General features: G+C 34.8%; 1 protein-coding gene across 1 annotated transcript; it reads left to right on the plus strand.

The window, feature by feature from the left end:
• Window positions 1-18,630: 18,630 nt before the first annotated feature.
• LOC132800716 (phenylacetaldehyde oxime monooxygenase CYP71AN24-like) lies at window positions 18,631-19,185 on the plus strand. Its single transcript, XM_060814961.1, has 2 exons — window positions 18,631-18,688; window positions 18,773-19,185. Exons 1-2 carry the CDS (start codon window positions 18,631-18,633, stop codon window positions 19,183-19,185), a joined length of 471 nt encoding a protein of 156 aa, XP_060670944.1.
• The last annotated feature ends 985 nt before the right edge of the window (window positions 19,186-20,170 follow it).

A 20,170-nucleotide genomic window follows, 5' to 3' on the forward strand; every position in this document is an offset into this window, starting at 1 on the left:
ATCATTGTGAATGGCATCTGTTTCATTCATGGAGAAGAAGGATGGTTGCCTAAGGGTGTGTATCGGCTACCAACGACTTAACAAGGTCATCACCCATAATCGATACTTGTTGTCAAGTATGGATGTGTGTCGATCAACCTCAAGGTGTCAAGATTTTTTTCCGATCATAAAAAATTAAATGCTTTTCAAAGTGATATTTGAAATTAAAGGTATTTTATTCATGTTTTTATTATTTATTTAAATTGATGTTTTAGCATGAATTTCATGTACATTGATTTTATTATTTATTTAAAATTGTGATTTAGAATGTATTTTGACATGTTTTTATAATTTACCTTGATTATGAGAGTTTACATAAAATGTGTTTTTATCATTTATTCAATTAATGTTTTAAAGTGCATTTTACTATGACCTTATTATTTAAATTGATTGGATGATTTAAAATAAATTTTATTATATTGTTACTCTTATTTTAAATACATGTTTCAAATGGATTTAAATATTTCTTTTATTACTTAATCGATTCATTTTACTTATTTTAAAATGATTATTAAAATGCATTTATTAATGTTTTTATTTTTGTTTCAGTGTGGAATTTTAACAACTAAGTTAAGGTATTTTAAACTGATTAAAATAATTCTCTTATTATTTATTATTTCATTGATTTAATTAGTAAATTTTATAAATTATATTTTGATTGTTGAGGAAATTTGAAAATTTAATTTGGGTTGATGAATTTTATATATTTTATGTTGGTGGGATATTTGAAAAATATATTTATTATTTGTTTTATGTTAAGGTATTTCCAAGATCGACTTAAGGTTTAGGTATCGCAATTGAGAATCCAAGGGTCGGATGTTTTTGCGTCCAAATAGGAGATCCTAAGGGAGATACGCTGTCAGGACCCGTCCAAAATTCCTTACCGGAACCCTAGACAAGTCCTGATCCCTGGAAAACCCCACCGGACCTTCTAATGGAAAGTTCGGCAGAACCTCCCCTAAGGGTTGGACTTACCATAAATTTTCTGCACTGAAAACACACTTCTATAAACACCACCTTACTCCTCCCACATTACTACAATTTAATTCCACAAATTTATAGCACTCCAAATGAATAATATGAAATCAATGCATAATTAATAACTAAATGTCCAATACAGTATACAGGGCATTATACAAATAAATGTGGAATTAATACAATGTTAGATAAAGAAGCAATACAAGATGGAGAAGGAAAAAAAAGGAAAAAAATGCTTCTTGGACTTTTGGCAATTAACTGAGACGTCGAATTCGCCCCGGACGATCAACGTCTCCCAACTTGGACCTAGGGGAACGGAATTTAAAAATATGAGATGCTAATCATCTCAGTGAGTGATCCTATCTACTATATAATTATAACAGTAATAATAATTATAGCGCATTTGATTGATTAAGAATAAATAAGTAAATAAATAATAATTAATTGAAAATAATATTTTCTCTCAAAACCCTTACCATTTACTCCGTTGGAAAAGTTCCCCTTTTAAAATAGTTTCGCAAAACCCGTTATTTGTATGCTCCGAAAACCAAGGAAAACAATTAATCAACTAAATATCAATTAAAGCATAATACATCAAGGATCCAAAATTTATAATGAAAATAAAATAGGAATAGAATAAAAATAATTTTGTAACAATTACTAAATGATTGATAATGTCATAAACAAATAATACAAAAATATTAATGAAACTTACATTAAGGCAATTCAGGAAATAATAAAATAATTAGAATTAATTAATTAATTGAACAATTAAATAAAGGAATAATTAAACCAAATTAAACCTCCTTTTAAAATAAATGGTAAAAACATAGTAAAATCACTTTAAAATCAGCAAATCAATATAAATAGTAAAATAAATCATTTAATTAATAAAACAAATACTTAAATCAATTTAATCATCTATTTGAAGTAAATGATAAAACTATAAAAGAATTTATTTGAAAACACCAATTCATTTAAATAGTAAAATAATCAAGGTAAAATGCATTTTAGAAACATTGATTAAATAAATTATAAAAATTCCATTAGATACATTTTTATTTTAAATACTCTTTAAAAACATTATTATTTGGAAATAATATCAAAAGCTACTTGACGCACCACAGTATATACCAGTGATGTCCCACGATACCCAGCGTCCCGAGCACCGTGTAACGGGAGGTTAAAGAGAGAAACTTGCATACGGTCGCTTCGGCGTCCCGACAACGCCGTTGCTTAAACCGTCATCCCGGCCATGGAAGGAGGCGGCTAATGGCCAATATCAAACTTGCCTACTCTCGGTCCAATGACAACTCACGGGAGACATTATAACTTGCGCGTTCATCCACATATATAGTACAGAATACCAGTACTGTATAAGTGCGTCTAAAACAAATAACTAAATTTATTATTAAAATACGCAATTTTTTCCAAAATTCACCGTGGGAATTATACCATTTTTCAAACTCACATTCCCGCATTTTTCCTTTAATCTTCATCATAAATCCATCACTTTAAAATCCATCAAGTTCAAATCCATCAATTTGAATATACCAATTTTTCAATGGCATAAGGTCAAACCATTAATATTTCAATGCATAAATATTTTTAAAACATAATATTTAAATCGATATTTTTCTCACATTCTCAAAAATCAATTTAAAACAATAATATGAAAACCATATAAATTCCATATATAATTAATTCATATAATTGTGCACAATAATTGAATAATAACCATAGCAATAATTAAAATAAATCAAAACCACAATTTCTTTAAATTCCCAAATATATTCTTTTGGCACCAAAACATATATTAAAAACATTATAAATTGGCAATACAATTCTAGATAGAAATTCTCATAATATTGAACACATAAACATATTTTTGAGATATTCCATTATGAAATATTCCAAGAATGAAATTTGATAATAATTACCAAAATCTCAAATTCCTCAAAACCAAAATATTTTATAATGCACAAATATTTAATTCCATCCAATTTTGGCATCAAAATTCCAAATATAAATTTACTAAATAATTAACACATAAAACATATTCTTCAAATAATCAATTAACACAAAATATATATATATTAACATCCCAAAATAAATTTGAAGGTGGATCACTCACCTCGAGGAAGCAATTAACCCAAGATCCTCCATGGGATCAATTTCACGATGCACACGTGCTTCTAGAACAACAATATTACATCACTCAAATAAATTAATATTTTATTCAGATAAATAATACCCGGTACCTGGGGGGTTTAACACAAACATTGTCCAAAATTTGCGAGTAATATACCAAATCGAAGCTTATGGAATGAGGATCACGGATTGAGGCTTACCTCCTAGAGATCGGACTCGAGGTGGCCAGAATCTCGTCGGAAAGTTCACATATTTTAGACTCTCGATTCTCACAATCCATTAAGAATTGAGGAAAATGGACACTGGATTTGGGTTTATAGGGTCGGAATTAGTGGGAAAGGAGGGGCGGTGCAGCTGGAAACTCGCCGGAAAGTCAATTTCCCGACGAGCCGCCTTGGTCACCGGAATCTGCCACCACCGGTGGCGCGTCTGGTGACCATTGGCCGTGATTTTTGGTGGGATGGTAGATCTAGTGATGGGTGACTCAACGGGACTGGCGGTGAGGCAAACAGAGGTCGAAATAGGGAGAAATCTGGGTTTGAAGTATCGGCGCCGGCGCCTGAAAAAGCCTCGATCTGGGCGCGTCGGCGGTCAGTTGGCCGTGATTTTTGGCTGGCCGGCCGGTTTTCACGTGGGCTTCAAGCTAGGGTGGTGCGTGTACTGTTCCAGTGGCCGAAAATGGGTGAACAGCGGTGGCCGGTTGGTTTCTCTCTCTAGCTTTCTCTTTCTCTCTCTCCTCTCCCCGGCTCCTGTGTTTTGCCAAAATAAAAGACACCCATATGTGACACTGTTCACTCATGGGATTGGCTGAAAATACAACACGTGGCACACACTGTTCATATATGAAAAATAATATTAAAATATTACGGTATTCGGAAAAATTTGCATGTCCATAAGTTTTTGACCAGATGTCCAATTTAAGCGTGCCGCTAGTCTATGAACTCGTATCGACAAGTACTTCACAACCATACATGAGTCAAAGCTTAATTTTTCATGAACAAAAAGTCAACTCCGGCATCCCTTGGACAGTTTGGACCTCAACTTGTTTTGCTCATAACTTTCAAACCGTAGCTCCATTTTCAACGTGTTACTAGTCTATGAACTCGTGACAACGTGTAATTTTTAACAGTACCTCAGTCAATGTGAAATTCCATCAGGAGCAAAAAGTCAACATTTGATCCCATCTCGGTCAACGAAGGTCAAACCCGGTCAATCTTGGTCAAATTTGAGAAATTTCCTTTGTACTTCAAGACAAGGTGTGACACACGCGATTTGATGTATACAATACACCCCGAAAGTGTGAAGAAGAGGATTCGTTGGACCTAATCAGATGTTCAAGCATAGTCATTTTCGTTTCATAGAACTAAGATTTTGATATTTCATTTTTTTGGAGATTAAAGGTTTTATATTGCCATTGATTTATAGATCTAAGGTGATTAATATGCTTGGTAATAACTTAACCTCATAAGGAATATGATTTTTGGGGTATAGTTAGAATATAAGAAGGCGTTGAATGTTTTCCTATGGTTAAGGATCTAGTAATTAGTTCATAGTATTGGTTGTGATATTTGAATTAAGGTTTAAATTCTTTATTGCTCGAGATATGGATTCTTGGAGTCTGTTGAAATTGGAAGAATTTAGAGTGTCTCACAAATGATATTTGGGATGTTGAAAGGATTCAGACTTAATCTTATATATTCCTTCTATTTGGTGATGATAATCTCAAGGATTATAGAAATATTTAAATAAATAGAATAAAACCAAATAATTAATAATAGAACTCAATTTAGATTACCAAAACAATTTAATTTATAAAACACTATTAAAAAATATTTTAATTTAAATAAATTTCTAAAATATTTTATGATTAAAATCACGTCGTAAAAACCATTTGATGCACCCACTATATACCATTTGGCGCCAACGGTACCCAGCGTCCTAAGCACCGCCAGACAAGAGGTTAAAGAGAGAAAGCGGCATACGGTCGCGTGGTGTCCCACCGTGCCACTGCAAATAGGTGTCCCGGCCAGGAAGGGCGGCTACCCTCATCCGATGGTAACCATAGGACAACCCCATAATCACCTGTGCGCTACTCACACCCACCTGCGCACTAATCATATCCATGTATAAAGAACACTAGTATGTGTATGGTGCATCTAAAAATCATAAAATCAATATATTTATTTTCAAATCTCAAAATCTCATAAATACTACCTGTTTATTCCAACCAATTAAACCCGTAAATTTTTCATAATTCCTTTATAAATCATCATCATAAATTCATCGCACAAATTCCTTCAATTTCAAATCCATCAATGAAATTAACAATAATTCAAAATAAATATTCCTTCAATTCCTCAAAATTCAAAATATAATTAAATTACATAAAAATTCCAAAATTCGTAAATCCATATAAATGCATTTTTATTGCTTGAAATAAACTCACAATAATTTCAACAATACATCAAAAATGTTAAAATTATAAGTTCCTTAAATATCAAATTTTCATAAAATGAATTTCCATAATTTATCAAAATCAAATTATGATTTAATGCACATATACATTTCAATTTATTCAAATTGTGCCATCAAAATTTCAAATATAATTTTGCTAAATATTTAACACATAAATATTAAATCCAAACATTTAATTATCACAAAATAAATATAATTTAACACCCAAAATTAAGTTTAAAAGTGGGTCATTCACCTCGAGCACGCAATCCAACCAAGATCCTCCATAGGATCAATCCTACGGCTCACACGTACTCCTAGAGCAACAATATTTATAATAGCCCAGACCACCCGCATGTGATATTGTCTGCTTTGGGCCCAGCCTGCACGGTTTTGTCAAAACGCGTCGCAAGGGAAAGGTATCCACACCCTCTTTTAAGGCATGCTTCATCCCACATCGGTTGGAAAGGGGAACGAAGCATGCCTTAAAAGAGGGTGTGGATACTTTTCCCTTGCGATGCGTTCCCATGATGGAAAGTAAAACCGTGAGGGGTAGGATTGGGCTCACCACCTAGCTTCCAAAGCAGACAATAGTGCAATTGGGCCTGGGAGGCCCGGGCCAGTGGGACTGGCAGGTGAAGGGGTGGGACCCCTAACCATTGCGATGCGTTTTGACAAAACCGTGCGGGCTGGGCCCAAAGCGGATAATATCGCATGCGGGTGGTCTGGGCTGTTACAGATCGCATGCGATATTGTCCGCTTTGGGCCCAGCCCGCACGGTTTTGTCAAAACGCATCGCAATGGCTAGGGGTCCCACCCCTTCACCTGCCAGTCCCACTGGCCCGGGCCTCCCAGGCCCAATTGCGATATTGTCCGCTTTGGAAGCTAGGTGGTGAGCCCAATCCTACCCCTCACGGTTTTACTTTCCCTCGTGAGAATGCATCGCAAGGGAAAGGTATCCACACCCTCTTTTAAGGCATGCTTCGTTCCCCTTTCCAACCGATGTGGGATCTCACAATCCTCCCCCCTTGGGGCCTAGTGTCCTCGTTGGCACACCGATCCGGGTACTGGCTCTGATACCATCTGTAACAGCCCAGACCACCCGCATACGTTATTGTCTTCTTTGGGCCTAGCTCGCATGGTTTTGTCAAAACGCGTCGCAAGGGAAAGGTATCCACACCCTCTTTTAAGGCATGCTTCGTTCCCCTTTCCAACCGATGTGGGATCTCACAATATTACACAAGGTCAAATAAATTAATATTTTATTTGGATAAATAATACCTGGTACCCGGGGAGCGAATGCAAACGACAACCAAAATTTACAAGTAATATACCGAATCGAAGCTTGTGAAACGAGGATTACGAATTTGGTCTTACTTTCCGGAGATCGGACCCATGGTGGCCGAAATCTAGCCAGAAAGCTCTCGAATTTTAGGCCTTCGATTCTCATAATCCATTAAGAATTGAGGAAAGTGGACACCGAATTTGGGTTCAGGGGGTCGAAATTAGTGGGAAAGGATGGGTAGTGCAACTGGAAATTAGTTGGAAAGTCGATTTCCCGGTGAGCCGCCGTGGTTACCGGAACCCATCACCGGCGGCGACGCGTCCGGAGGCCATTGGTTGTGATTTTTGGTGGGAAGGTAGATAGGGGAATGAGTGCCAACGGGACTGGCAGTGACACAAACAGAGGTCTGGTTTAGGAGAAATTGACTGGAGAAGGAAACAGGCCACTCACCAGAAAACACCCCGATTCGGGCGCGTTGCCGGCAATCTGGCAGTGATTTTTGGTTGGCCGGCCAGTTTTCAAATGGACTTCAAGGTGGGGTGGCGTGTGTACTGTTCTAGTGGCCGGAAATGGGTGAACAGCGGTTGGCCAGCGATTCGCCTTTTTCTCTGTCTTTCTCTCTCCTCCTTCTCCTTCTCTCTCCTCCCTCCCCTTCTCAGCCAGTCAAAACGCCCGTGGGTGCCACTGTGCACTCCCGGGTACAGATCTATAAATAGTAAATGCTGTCTCGGAAAAACTTCACAGGTCCGTAATTTTCAAACCACATGTCCAAATCGGGCGTGCCACTAGTCTATGAACTCGTATCAATGATACTTCACAACCATGCATGAGTCAAAGCTCAACTTTGCAGGAATAAAAAGTCAACTCCGGCACCCCTTGGACAGTTTGCACCTCAACTTGTTTTGCTCATAACTTTCAAACGGTAGCTCCGATTTCAACATGCTACTAGTCTACGAACTCAGGATGACATGCACTTTGTAATGGTGCCTCGGTCAATGCAAAATTCCATCCAAAACAAAAAGTCAAAAAATTGACCCTTTCAATCAACGGTCAATCTTGGTCAACGTGCAAAAATTCTGACGTACCTTGGGATGGGGTGTTACAAAGATTTAAGCTTTTGATGCAGCAATGTAACAGCCCAGTACCACTCGCATCAAGATATTGTCCGCTTTGGGCCCGGCCCGCACGGTTTTGCTCTTCCCGACCCCATTACGACGGTGGGTCACAGGAAAAGGCCTCTTGAAGGGAAAGGTATCCACACCCTTATAAGCCATGCTTCGTTCCCCTTTCCAACCGATGTGGGATGTTACAAGCAACCTATGATAGTGTGATGATACGAACCACTTCCTGATGGCTCCTTTCATTTGTCGCCATGTAGTGATCGAGTCATCACCTACTCTCCTTCGAAAATTTTTCTCTTTGGTCCACCATTTGAGTGCATAATGACCAAATTTCATTGCTTCCAATTTCACCTTCTTCGCCTTTGAGTAATTATGACAATAAAAAATCATCTCCATTCTCTCCTCCCATTCCAAATATGATTCCGGATCACTTTTTCCTATGAAAGGTAGAATATTTATCTTGATATTCCCTAGGTCATCATCTTCATTCCTTGCTGGTCTCCAACGGATTGGCCTTTCTTGAGGTTCAAAAATTTCATCAAACCCCTCATCCAAGTCATCTCCAAAGTTACTTCCCTCGAATTCCTCTCTTGGTCGCCCTCGGCCTCCTCGACCTCCATGAGCATCTAAACTTATATTCGGCCCTCCTTGTGATGGTTCTATCCTATCCATCCTTTGATCTATGGGGTCAAATCAGCCATTCATCTGCTACCATAGCTCCAGTATAGCCCTCATGTCCGTTTGCTCACCATTCCCCATAGCTCGGGAATCACCTTTAAATCCTACAGACTCCTCTTCATTAATTCTCAAAGGTGGATCTCCTCTTCTTACCCTTGAATCTGCCATGTTAGTATAAATAATGTAAAATAAAATAAATTCACACCAAAAATCACTCCCTCATGCATTTCACTCAATCAAGGTTTCGACACTCGTGTTTTCACACTAGTTTCGGCTTTTACCCTCTTTTAAGCTCACACACTCTTGTATTTTTCCTCTCAATGAATTATCTCAAAGTTCTAATTAAAACACCCCAAAACAGTAATTAGATCACAAGTATATTATAACTAAACTTATCAACAAAACAGTAGCAAAAAGTAGGCAATACCGAATGAATTAACAAAATCTAGTTTTCGGCTTTTCTAGACAAAATAAAGAAAATCAACAAGAAAATTTTGGAATTAATAAGAACTAGACTAGATGGTAAGAAATTAAAGGTTCAAAAATAAAAATATAGAAAAAGAATTTCAAATACCAATAAGAATCAAATTGAACAAAAATATAGAATAGTGTTGGTTGTTGTTCTTATAATTCAAGTTTTGTTTCAAATCCTTTAACTAATTTTAATCCAATAATTTAAGCACGCAAAATCCAAATATCCAGCAACAAAAACAATTCTCCAGCAACTCCAAATATTGAATAAATAATCAACAAAACAGCAGGTCCAAGAAATTTCCAGCAACAAATTTCAATACCAAATTCAACAAACCGAAATTTTTTTATTTTTATTTTTTATTATTCGGCTTTTTTTTTTCACTGAATATCAAACACAACTCCAGTAACAAAAATTAGCAACCAAATAGCAATTCCAATAGCAAAATCTCACCAAACCCATGGCCTCCAACAAAAAAACAAATGTGCAGTTTTTTTTTATTTTTTTTATATTGCTGCAAACCCCTCTCTCTCTTTTTTTTTTTTTTGAATATATAAATGCAAATATTTAAGACTAAAACAGCAAAAAAAAAAAATCAACAAAAACCAAAATTAACTAGAACAATAATGAAAGACAAACAACAAACTAGGAAACAAAAATACGGTAAAACTAGGAAATCCTAATTTAACTAGGAATGAAATTTTTTTTTTTTTAAATATGAAGAATATGTATGATGATATAAGCAACCTTAACCTAGTGCTAAAATTGCAGATTAACATAAAAACAAATAAAGCAAATAAAGATAGATTAAACCTGACCAAAATTGGACTTTGATACCAAATAATACAAACCTAGGACGACCTGCTCCCAAACACGTATTATATTAGCCCGGATCTAATTATATTCAAGTTATAATGGATACCTCAACTCTTAACCAACCTGTGATTAGAAACCTTGGTATATCGAAGATGCCACAATAGGTGATGGATTTCCTATTGATAAGTCAAACTAAAATGCTCACTCACTAATAGTGTTTTAGGTGTTCAAAAGAACAAAGAGAAATTCAATCTCACAAAATAAATTCTGAATATTATTAATGGTGTGTTCCTCCAAAAAAAAATCCCTTTTATAGGCTAAGAGAAAACAAAATAAAACCCTAAAACAAAAAGGAAAAACCGGCCATGCAATGAAGAATCCTAATATGGCCGAAAGTCTCCTCCTTTCCTAATCTAATTTGGATTAATTAATTCCTTTATTTTGAATTAGGAATTAATTATTTACAATGAATCCTAACTGATTTTTCTAGCAAATAAATAAATAAAATCCAAAAGTAATGGTAATTTCCTAAAACAAAAAGTAGAATCAAATTACGAAACTAAAATACTAGCTTTTTGACTAAGTTGACTTTGATCTATTTTTGACCAATTTGAGCTCCAAATCAGCTTCAATATACTTTGTAGGATGCCAAATAATCTGACCATGAAGTCCCACATGGTTCCCTTGCTTGGAAGAAAGAGAAAAAGCCAACTCAGCAAAATACAGTAAAAACCGGCCAAGCTTCCTCTTATGCACACAACCCCTTTTTCGATGGCTTTGAATCTACCTTGAATTGATTCCATATCCTCTTAAACATATATATTGACCCCATGAAGCATTGGAGCCAATTCATGCTGCCCGAACTCCTTAAAAGTACCAAAACCACTACCCGAGCCCATATCGGCTTCCACCACTTGTATGCTCAAAACAGGTCTTGGCTTTTCAGAAATGAATAAGTCTTCTTGAGAATGAATTACTCCCTCGATAAAAGCAGCAAGGTTGTCCCTAAACCTCTTAGCTTGAGCCCTAGTGATCGGTCCGGTCTTCATCCGTATCAGTCGGTACCCCAGCAGGTTGTCGATTGTGCGAGCTTGGGCGGAATCTATCTCTTTTTCCATTGTGAGATTGCTAAGAGATTGTAGTTTGTGAGCCCTTGGAGAATTTGGTGGGAGGAGTTTGGACACAATGATATTTTTTTTTTCCTTAAATTCTCTTCCAACCCGGAAGGATACCTTGCAATTTACCAGGAGGATAAGGAAAATTTCTTTATGTACAGTGCTATTACCCTAGAACATATTTGGTGGATTAGGAACCAAATTGTTTATGAAGGTTGTGTGGTGATTATTGAGACAGCACCTTCGGTAGTGATGAAGAGATTCTAGGAGCTTAAATAGGCAATTAGTCGACATGAACCAGTCCACATCCCTCGGACAAGCAATTTTGCTGGTTTTTCCCATGTTTGGAGAAGACCTCCGGAAGGTGTCATCAAGTTTAATACAGATGTAGCCATTAGAAATGAAGGTAGCCACCAGGTGGTGGTAGCAAGAAATTCTAGAGGTAAGGTCCTCCACATTCAGGCTTTCAATTCAGCTGTGAACGTTCCAGAAACTGTTGAGTTGGAAGCTATTTCGAAGGCCATGCTAGTAGCGAAGATTTTCAGTTGGAGTAGCGTCCAGTTTGAATCAGCTGCTTTAAATGTGATCAGATCTCTTCAGGATAAAAACGTTACAAATCTTCATTGGATTGCCGACCCTTTCTTAACACTATCTCTTTGTATTTGGATTTTTTTAGCAACCTTTCTTTTTGCTAGGCTCCTAGGAAAGCTAATGTTTTGGCCCACCTTATTAGCCAATGGGCAGTGAACCAAGAATTACATGAACCTACTGATCCAAATTGGCTCCCGCAAAATTAGTTTCTTTGTATGACTTGGAAAAGTGATCCTAAGGACACTTCTTGATTCGAGGCTTTTGTTCCTGCCTTTTTCTTTTAGTTTCAATGAAACTCAAGTTTTAGCAAAAAGTTATGCTGAAAAATATTATTTTTACTTATATATATATATATATATCCATGTATCTATATAGACACTCCTTAGTCTCTCATAATGTTGTTTTGATAATATTTATTAAAAAGCAATATGAATCAACTCTTACATACAACTAGTTGTAAAATAAATCCATTCCGTTAAATAAAAATCAAGACATATGAATCAACTCTTACATATAGCTTGTTGTAAAATAAATCCATTCCATGAGATAAAAATCAAGACATATGAATCAACTCTTACATATAGCTAGTTGTAAAACAAATCCATTCCATTAAATAAAAATCAAGCAAATTTAACGGTTTCCACCCGGGAAAAAAAAAGGCCTAGAGCAAATTCAACTGCTATAAGAAAAAAATTAGCATATTATTATAAGACCAACTTTGGTAAGATATTTGTTGCATGTATACTAACATTTAAAAACTAACTTCTATTTTATTTTTGATAAACATACTAATGTGGCAAGTGCTACATATAATTTTCTAGAATCGTTTGCCCTGAAAATTTGGGAATTCTTGGAAATGCAAGTGAATTTGAGAATAGGAATCTCACATGTAGCTTTGGCATTAGAGTTTTCATTTTGACTAGAAATTGAGAAAGAAAAATTAAATAAAACATGTATATCATGACAATCCTAAATGAACTGTGAACTATTTACGCGATAAAATTTCTCCAAGAATTCTTCTTTTCCTCAGCAAAATAAAACAATAATAATAATAAAAATACAAATAAAAAGAATTCTTAAACATTAGCATTTTTTCCTCAAATATTTCTGTTACAATTTTTTTTTCTCTAATTCAATTGCAGGAAAATCCTTTGAGTTTTTTTTTTAAATTTTTTTTATTTTCAATAAAATCCAACTTTCAGACATAATTATATGCAACTTTCTGAGCATTGATGTTGACATTTCTGCAAGTATACAGGTCGTTTCAAGTAATAGAATGATGAGAGAGTATCGTTCCCACAAGGATTGGTTTTAATATTAACCAATTACCAAAATTTTGACTAATTGTTTTTATCTAGGCGCTCAACTAAAGTAAGAGAATTGAAATTAAAAGTAAAGCAAGAAATTAAACAATGAATTAAGTCACAAACACAAAATTCAACAACTTAAAATGGAATTACAAGAACTAAAAGCCTAGGATTTTGATGTACCCTCTACCTTCCTATATTTAACTCATTAGGTTGACAGGATACCAAACTTCATCCAATTTCTAGCCTAGAGAAATTCCAATTTAATCTAATCCCTTTTTTCAAAGTGAAATTAGAATCTATGAGTCCTCAATGAAAATTAGAGATTCCTTTCTAAAATTTCTAAGTCCTCATGCCTTAAACCCCCTCTTTTATGGCTACCCAAATCCTAGTTAAATTTTTCAATATTAATTAGGACCTAGGTTGTGTTAATCTAGTGACCAATTCACCAATTTTAACCTTCCCAAGTATAAAATAGTGAATCTACCCAATACCCAAGCAAATTCCCACATGCAAGAGTTAATTGAACAATAAATACAAGATTAACACAAGAAAATTGGATAAAAAGCAAAATAAAATTCAACCCATTAATTAAATATCATCCAAGTAGAGGTTCCATCAAAATCCTAGATAGAAATTTAGCTACACATGTTCTTTGTAAATACCATAACAAAATTCAAGGGAAAATCCATAAAGGAAGACATAATATTCAAAAATTAACAATGAACCCAATAAAAATAGAGAATGAAAAATGGAAGAGAAAGAAAAACTAATTTAATTGAAGATTCTTGGTGCTCCAACGTCTTGAAATGCTCCAATCCTCTTCAGTCCAACCTTTCTCTCTCTAGCTCTTCTTCTTCTCTCTCTAAAATCCATTTGGGTCTTTGTGCCTCCCTTTTCACCTCCTTTCCCCTCATGGCTGCTCCTTTCATAAAAACCTTTTTACCCTAGACAAGAATGAAGATCCACCATTGTTTTTTATCAAAAACCCTTCCCTTTTTGACACCTCATCATCCAATTTTTGTCCTCCGAAAAAAATGCTGAAAATGTAAAAAATGTGGCATGGAGCTTAAAGATACACGCCACTTTGGCGTCACTCCATGCCAGTCTCTCTGTGAAGAAAGGTTGCTGGTTGGCGTGAACCTTAGCATGGACCATGGCGTCAAGGCTAGTTTGGCGTGGAGTGTGGACTTGGCATGAAGTGGGCTGTTTTGGCATGGACCTTAGCGTGGACCATGGCGTGGAGCAGGAGTTTGGCGTGGACCTTGGGGTAGAGTGGAGGGTGGCATGGAGCCTTTCCATTTTTTGTTTTTTCCAAAATTGCTCCAAACTTGCCATTTTCCTCAATAATATGTCATTCTCTCCAATCTAAAGCTTCCCTTCAAGATTTTTAACAAGAAGCATTAGAAATAAATTAAAACTTGAGTTTTTAAGCAATTAATCAAGCATTAAGGGCTAAATAAGTAAGCAAAAATCTCACTTATCAAGCATCCTTCTTCTTTTTTTTTTTTTTTTTCCAATCTTCTTTTTAGGATAAAAGCATTTATTTTCTTCTATTTTTACTTTTATTTGGGAAATATTTTTGCAGAAGATCTATTCTGTTACCCATTAAATTTCGAGAAATAAAATTAACAAACTTGTTTTCAATCAATAGTCAACTAAAATACATAAAAAGCTTCAAACCAAAGAAGATTAGAATAGATGGTGGCAGTTCTAAGATTTAAAGGAGAAGCAGATGAGTGCATAATTGGATTATCTAGAATTTTTATGTACGTATGAAACTGACAGTGAAGAAGGAAAGCCATTGTTCTTGACTGGAAAGGAACCTATTCTATCCGCCATAATTTGTGTTTCCAAGCTTGTAGTGTATTTAGAATTATTTTATTCATTAAGGATAAAATAGACCTAATTTATTAGTGTAGTTAATAAAAAAAATTCATTACGAGTGTCTTTAGATTATAGCATATTTAATAAATTTTATAATATGGATAGAATTGCACTAACAAAATTTTATCTTTGTAAATATTCAAACTTCTTAATTTTAATGAAAATATATATATACATTTTTTCTTTTAATGTGAAACTAAAATACATACCTCAAACAATGACGAAAAGATAGAAAAATTTATATTTCTGCAAAATAGGGAAGACAGAGAATTCGATTTTGGATTTTGGCTACAACTCAAATCTATGGAGTTTTAACGGAAGGAGGAAGCCACCTAATATTTATAGGCCCAAGAAGAGGAAAAAGAAAAGATGGAAAGTGTAATAGCCTAGTCCACCGGCATGAGATATTGTCTGCTTTGGGCCCAGCCCGTACGGTTTTAAAAGGCTCTTAAGGAAAAGGTATTCACATCTCCTTATAAGGCCTGTTTCGTTTCCCTTTCCAACAGATGTGAGATCTCATAATTCACCCCCCTTTGGGCCCAGCGTCCTCCCTGTCACACCGATCCGGGTCTGGCTCTGATACCAACTTTAACAGCCTAGTCCACCCCCATGAGATATTATCCACTTTGGGTCCAGGCTGCACGGTTTTAAAAGGCCTCTTAAGGGAAAGGTATCCAAACCTCCTTATAAGGCGTGCTTCATTCCCTTTTCCAACCAATGTGGGATCTCACAGAAAGGGTTAACGTGGAAGGAGAGGAAGGAAAAACAAACCTCACATGATATTTTAAAATACAATAAGATGTTGACCAATGGTGAGATTTAAATGTCAATATTATAATAATGGATGTTAGTAAAATTCAGAAATCATGGATGAGAGCGTCTCTGTATTAAAAAACTTATTTATATATATATATAAAGAAAAATTCTATGGTGTAGATCGGTTTTCATGCGGACCCAAAGCGTCGGCTTTGCTGTGTATATGTACACAGCGTATACAACAAAACTAATATTTTTTTTAAAAAAATATTGATTTAAATTTGGTCCGCATGCAAACAGGTCTGCACCATAAAATTATTCTATATATAAATAAAAGAGTTAGTAAATTGTAGTATTCAAGCTTTACATAAAAGAAATAGCATATTTGCTTATAGGATTTGTATTATGTGCTGAAAGTACATTATAAGATATGAGAGTAATTGTAATCTCCTGTAGCATGATAGCACACTAAGTGAAGATTACCACAATTTATCACACACACTTTGAGCAATAATCGTACAACACCCGGATTGGATTTTTTTTTTTTTTTTTTTTTGGGGTATATTTCCCCTTCCTTTCTTTCCTACCAAATGACCATTAACGATATATCTATATATATAGAGACTAAAGCCTTCAAAACCTGATGTACGTTTATTTTAATCTCTACACAACTAAAATGTGAACCAAAACATATAAAACAAGAAAAAAGTAGAAGGCTAGAAGAAATAAAAAAATAAATGCGAACTCACTTGAGCAATGATAAAACAATGCCCCGATTAGCGATTAGCAATAAAAACTTACTTGAGCAATAATCAGTCACCAATGGCTAAAACATGGAGGAAAAAAAAACGACTCAAAGAAGGAGGTATATTATATACTGTTAAGTGGCGGTGGAGAAAGATCAAGCAAGGACACGTTACATAACCTATACAACAAATTAAGGCCTAGATGACACCTATCCAAAGGCCTCCTATGCAAATGCCCCCTATCCAAATCCTACCTATCAAAATGTCTTTACATTAACCCTCAAACTAAGTTAATTTACATATCTGGCATAGGAGTTCATCATTTCCAAATTGTACTTTGTGCTAAACAGCTACCGAAGAATTAATATGGCCACTTTTTATTACATGTCTTCCGAGAGCTACAAAGAAGCACAATTTTTGTCTTTCTTTCTTCTCCTTTCTCTTGGCTTTACGTCTTTTCTTATCGCCTAACCAGCTATCAAACACAAATAATTATTATTACCTCCATTACTGCCAAAGTTACCAGTAATCGGAAACCTTCACCGGTTAGGCAAGCTTCCACAGTGCTCTCTCCAATCACTCTCTAAGAAAGTGAAAGCTCAGTTGAAAAAACAAAAATTAAAATATTTTTTGTCCATTTGGGACAGTTAAATATATTTTCCATCACAAATTAATATCCATCTCCCAACTTGACAGAAAAGAAGATTGATTTTTGTTTAATTTGATATTTCAAAAAAAAAAAAAAAGAAAAAAAAAGAAAGAAAAAGAAAAGCAGAGAAGATTGTATCAAAACCAAAGACTTTTCGGACTTATATCGATATGCAGCCGCTGACTTTTTATACATTTTCATTAAATCATTTTCCAAATATAATAATAGAGAAGATATTTCTCAATATATATACAAATAAAAAAAAATAATACAAAGGCAAATCAAGATAATAACAAAATATTCGTGTACATCATCATATCTCAATATCTCTAAGATAATCTATATTCTATTGATTTCACATATATACATGTGTGTGTATACATAATAATAAATATATACAGATTGAAGTTGAAGAATTAGCACATCGGTTAAGTGTGCTACAAAAAGTAAACACCCCACTTTTGTTTCAAGTCATCCTAGAGCTACAAAATAACACAATCTTTGTCTTCCTTCTTCTTTCGCTTGGGTTTGCATATTTTCTCATTAGACCAGCTACAAAACTGAAATTGCCTCCATCCCCACAAAAATTACCTGTAATCGGAAACCTTCACCAATTAGGCAAGTTTCCACAACGGTCTCTACAATCAATCTCTCAAAAGTATGGACCTCTTGTGCTCTTACACTTCGGCTATGCTCCAACTCTCATAGTTTCTTCTTCAGACATGGCTAGAGAAATCACCAAGAACCATGATATATTTTCTGCAATCGTCCCAAATCAACGGCTGCTGATATCTTCTTCTATGGTTGCAAAGATATTGGACTTGCACCCTACAGCGAGCACCGGAGGCAGGGGAGGAAAGTATGTGTTTCTTGAACTTTTGAGCCTGAGAAGAGTATTGTCCTTTGAGTTTGTGAGGGAAGAAGAAACTGCAGGGCAGTTCATAAGCTATGCAATGTGAGTGTGAGAGGAAATATGGTCAATTTAAGTGAGTTGCTGGTTGCTACCTCGAACAACATAGTCGCGAGATGTATACCTGGAAGGAAGTTTCAGGAAGATGATGGTAAGAGCAAGTTTGGAGAGCTTACCAAAAGGGTTATGATTCAGTTTACAACTTTCAGTTTTGGGGATTTTTTCCCCTGTTAGAGTTGGATGGATTATCTTACTGGTTTGATTTCGAGCCTCAAAGCAACTTTTCGAGAATTAGACCCTTTTCTTGAAGAGGTAATTGAAAATCATAAAACTGATGAGAATGATCACTCTGATAAGAAAGATTTTGTGGATATTCTCTTCCAACTTCAGAAAGATGGAACGCTTGAAATGGAACTCACTCTTGACAACCTCAAAGCCATATTATTGGTCTAGATCTCTCTCTATATGCATAGCAAAGCTATGCAAGGAATAGTCATCCAGCATATGGTGGATGTCTAACATCCCATTATACATAATTTACGGATTATATCACTCAAATTATACGGAATCGAATTTTAGGCGTCCATCATATATTCTGTGCATTGAAAACTAATACATATCAATATTTCTGGATATGATTGTGGCGGGAAGCGATAGAACATCATCAACAGTGGAATGGGTAATGGCAGAGCTTTTGAAAAACGAAACTACGATGAAGAAAGCACAAAAAGAGGTACCAAAAGTAATAGGGAAAAAATCGATTATAGATGTAAATGATATGAGTAAAAATGGAATACTTTGAAATGTGTAATCAAAGAAACTTTGAGACTCCATCCACTAGCTGCATTGATTTACAGAGAAACATCAGAAATAGTGAAATTGGGAGGCTATGATATTCCACCAAAAGTAATGGTCCTTATGAATTCATGGGCAATTCACAGGAATCCTAATTTGTGGGATAGACCAAAAGAGTTTGCCCTAGAGAAATTTGAGAAAAACCCAATTGATAATAAAGGTCTAGATTTTCATTATATTCCATTTGGTTTTGGAAGAAGAGGTTGTCCTGGTTTGACATTTGGATTGTTTGCTGTTGAGTATTTGATGGCCAATCTTTTACATTGGCTGGAATGGAAGCAACCAGAGGAATTGAACATGGATGAAGTTTCTGGTTTCACTATTCATGAGAAAAATCCTCTTCTCCTTGTACCGATACCAAATTCCCCTCCATGATCTATCCATATTAATTTGGAAAGATTGTTCCACTCTAATATTTTAAGCCACAGCTTTTTTATATAAGAATGTAAATAGCTTATCAACTGAATCTAACTTATTTAAAAAAAATTGTTTAGTGTTTGATCGCTTTGATATTGTTATATTTCAAATACATTCTTGCCTTATTTTGAATGAATTGTTTAGGAGAAATTGAGTTACAATTCTTAAAATTTTTCTTTAAAAAAGATGGTGTAAACTGTTTTTGGGGTCTATAGAAGTGTTTGTTGTAGCATTTGCAAAATACATGGGAGTCAATGCAATTTTCCTTAAAAGTGATTGTTGTAGTATTTACAAAATAAATGGGAGTCAACGCGATTTTTTCCTTTTGCTTTTATTATTGCAACGTCGTTTTAATTCTTTCATTCTTGTTCTTATGAAATTTTGGTTCTTAGTTTAATTTGGATACTTAAAATTATCACTTTCAATTAAAATGAATGATGGGTCAGGAGCTCAGTTACTTGGATCTTTTGGCAAGATATCTACGGAAAACACTAAAAAAATTGAATACGTGTAAAATTTTATATATCTGAGGCTTCGGACCCTTGAATTAGGAAATATTAAATTTATATGACAAGCTTGAATTATTGCTTTATATATTAATTAAGAAATGAATCACTAGCATGCCTCATAAATAATTGATAATATTTAATAACTGAGTTGAACATTTTTACTTATACTATGAGAGCATAGATTTGAGTCATGGAGACAACAAGTTTAGGATAATTTGTAATTTTAAAAGAAAAAAATAACTAGAATAATGAAAAGCATATGAATATGATTATGATAATGTATTAAGTTTGTAATATTATAATCTTTACTAGACCCTAAAACCATTATTTCTGGAATAATGACCAATATATATATAAAGCTTTGATGTTATATTTCGAACGATATAAAAACTTTGTAGTCTCTGCATTCTCTATTTTTGGTGGTATAGGTAAGT

Source organism: Ziziphus jujuba, chromosome 2 (genome assembly GCF_031755915.1).
Source record: "Ziziphus jujuba cultivar Dongzao chromosome 2, ASM3175591v1".
NCBI classification, from domain to species: Eukaryota; Viridiplantae; Streptophyta; class Magnoliopsida; order Rosales; family Rhamnaceae; genus Ziziphus; species Ziziphus jujuba.

What these genes read in the sequence shown, in the direction of transcription:
- LOC132800716 (XM_060814961.1), top strand. Translation starts at nt 18,631, where the DNA reads ATGGGTAATGGCAGAGCTTTTGAAAAACGAAACTACGATGAAGAAAGC. An exon ending in TGAAGAAAGCACAAAAAGAG is followed by an intron (nt 18,689 to 18,772) that starts GTACCAAAAGTA and finishes GTGTAATCAAAG; the next exon opens with AAACTTTGAGACTCCATCCA.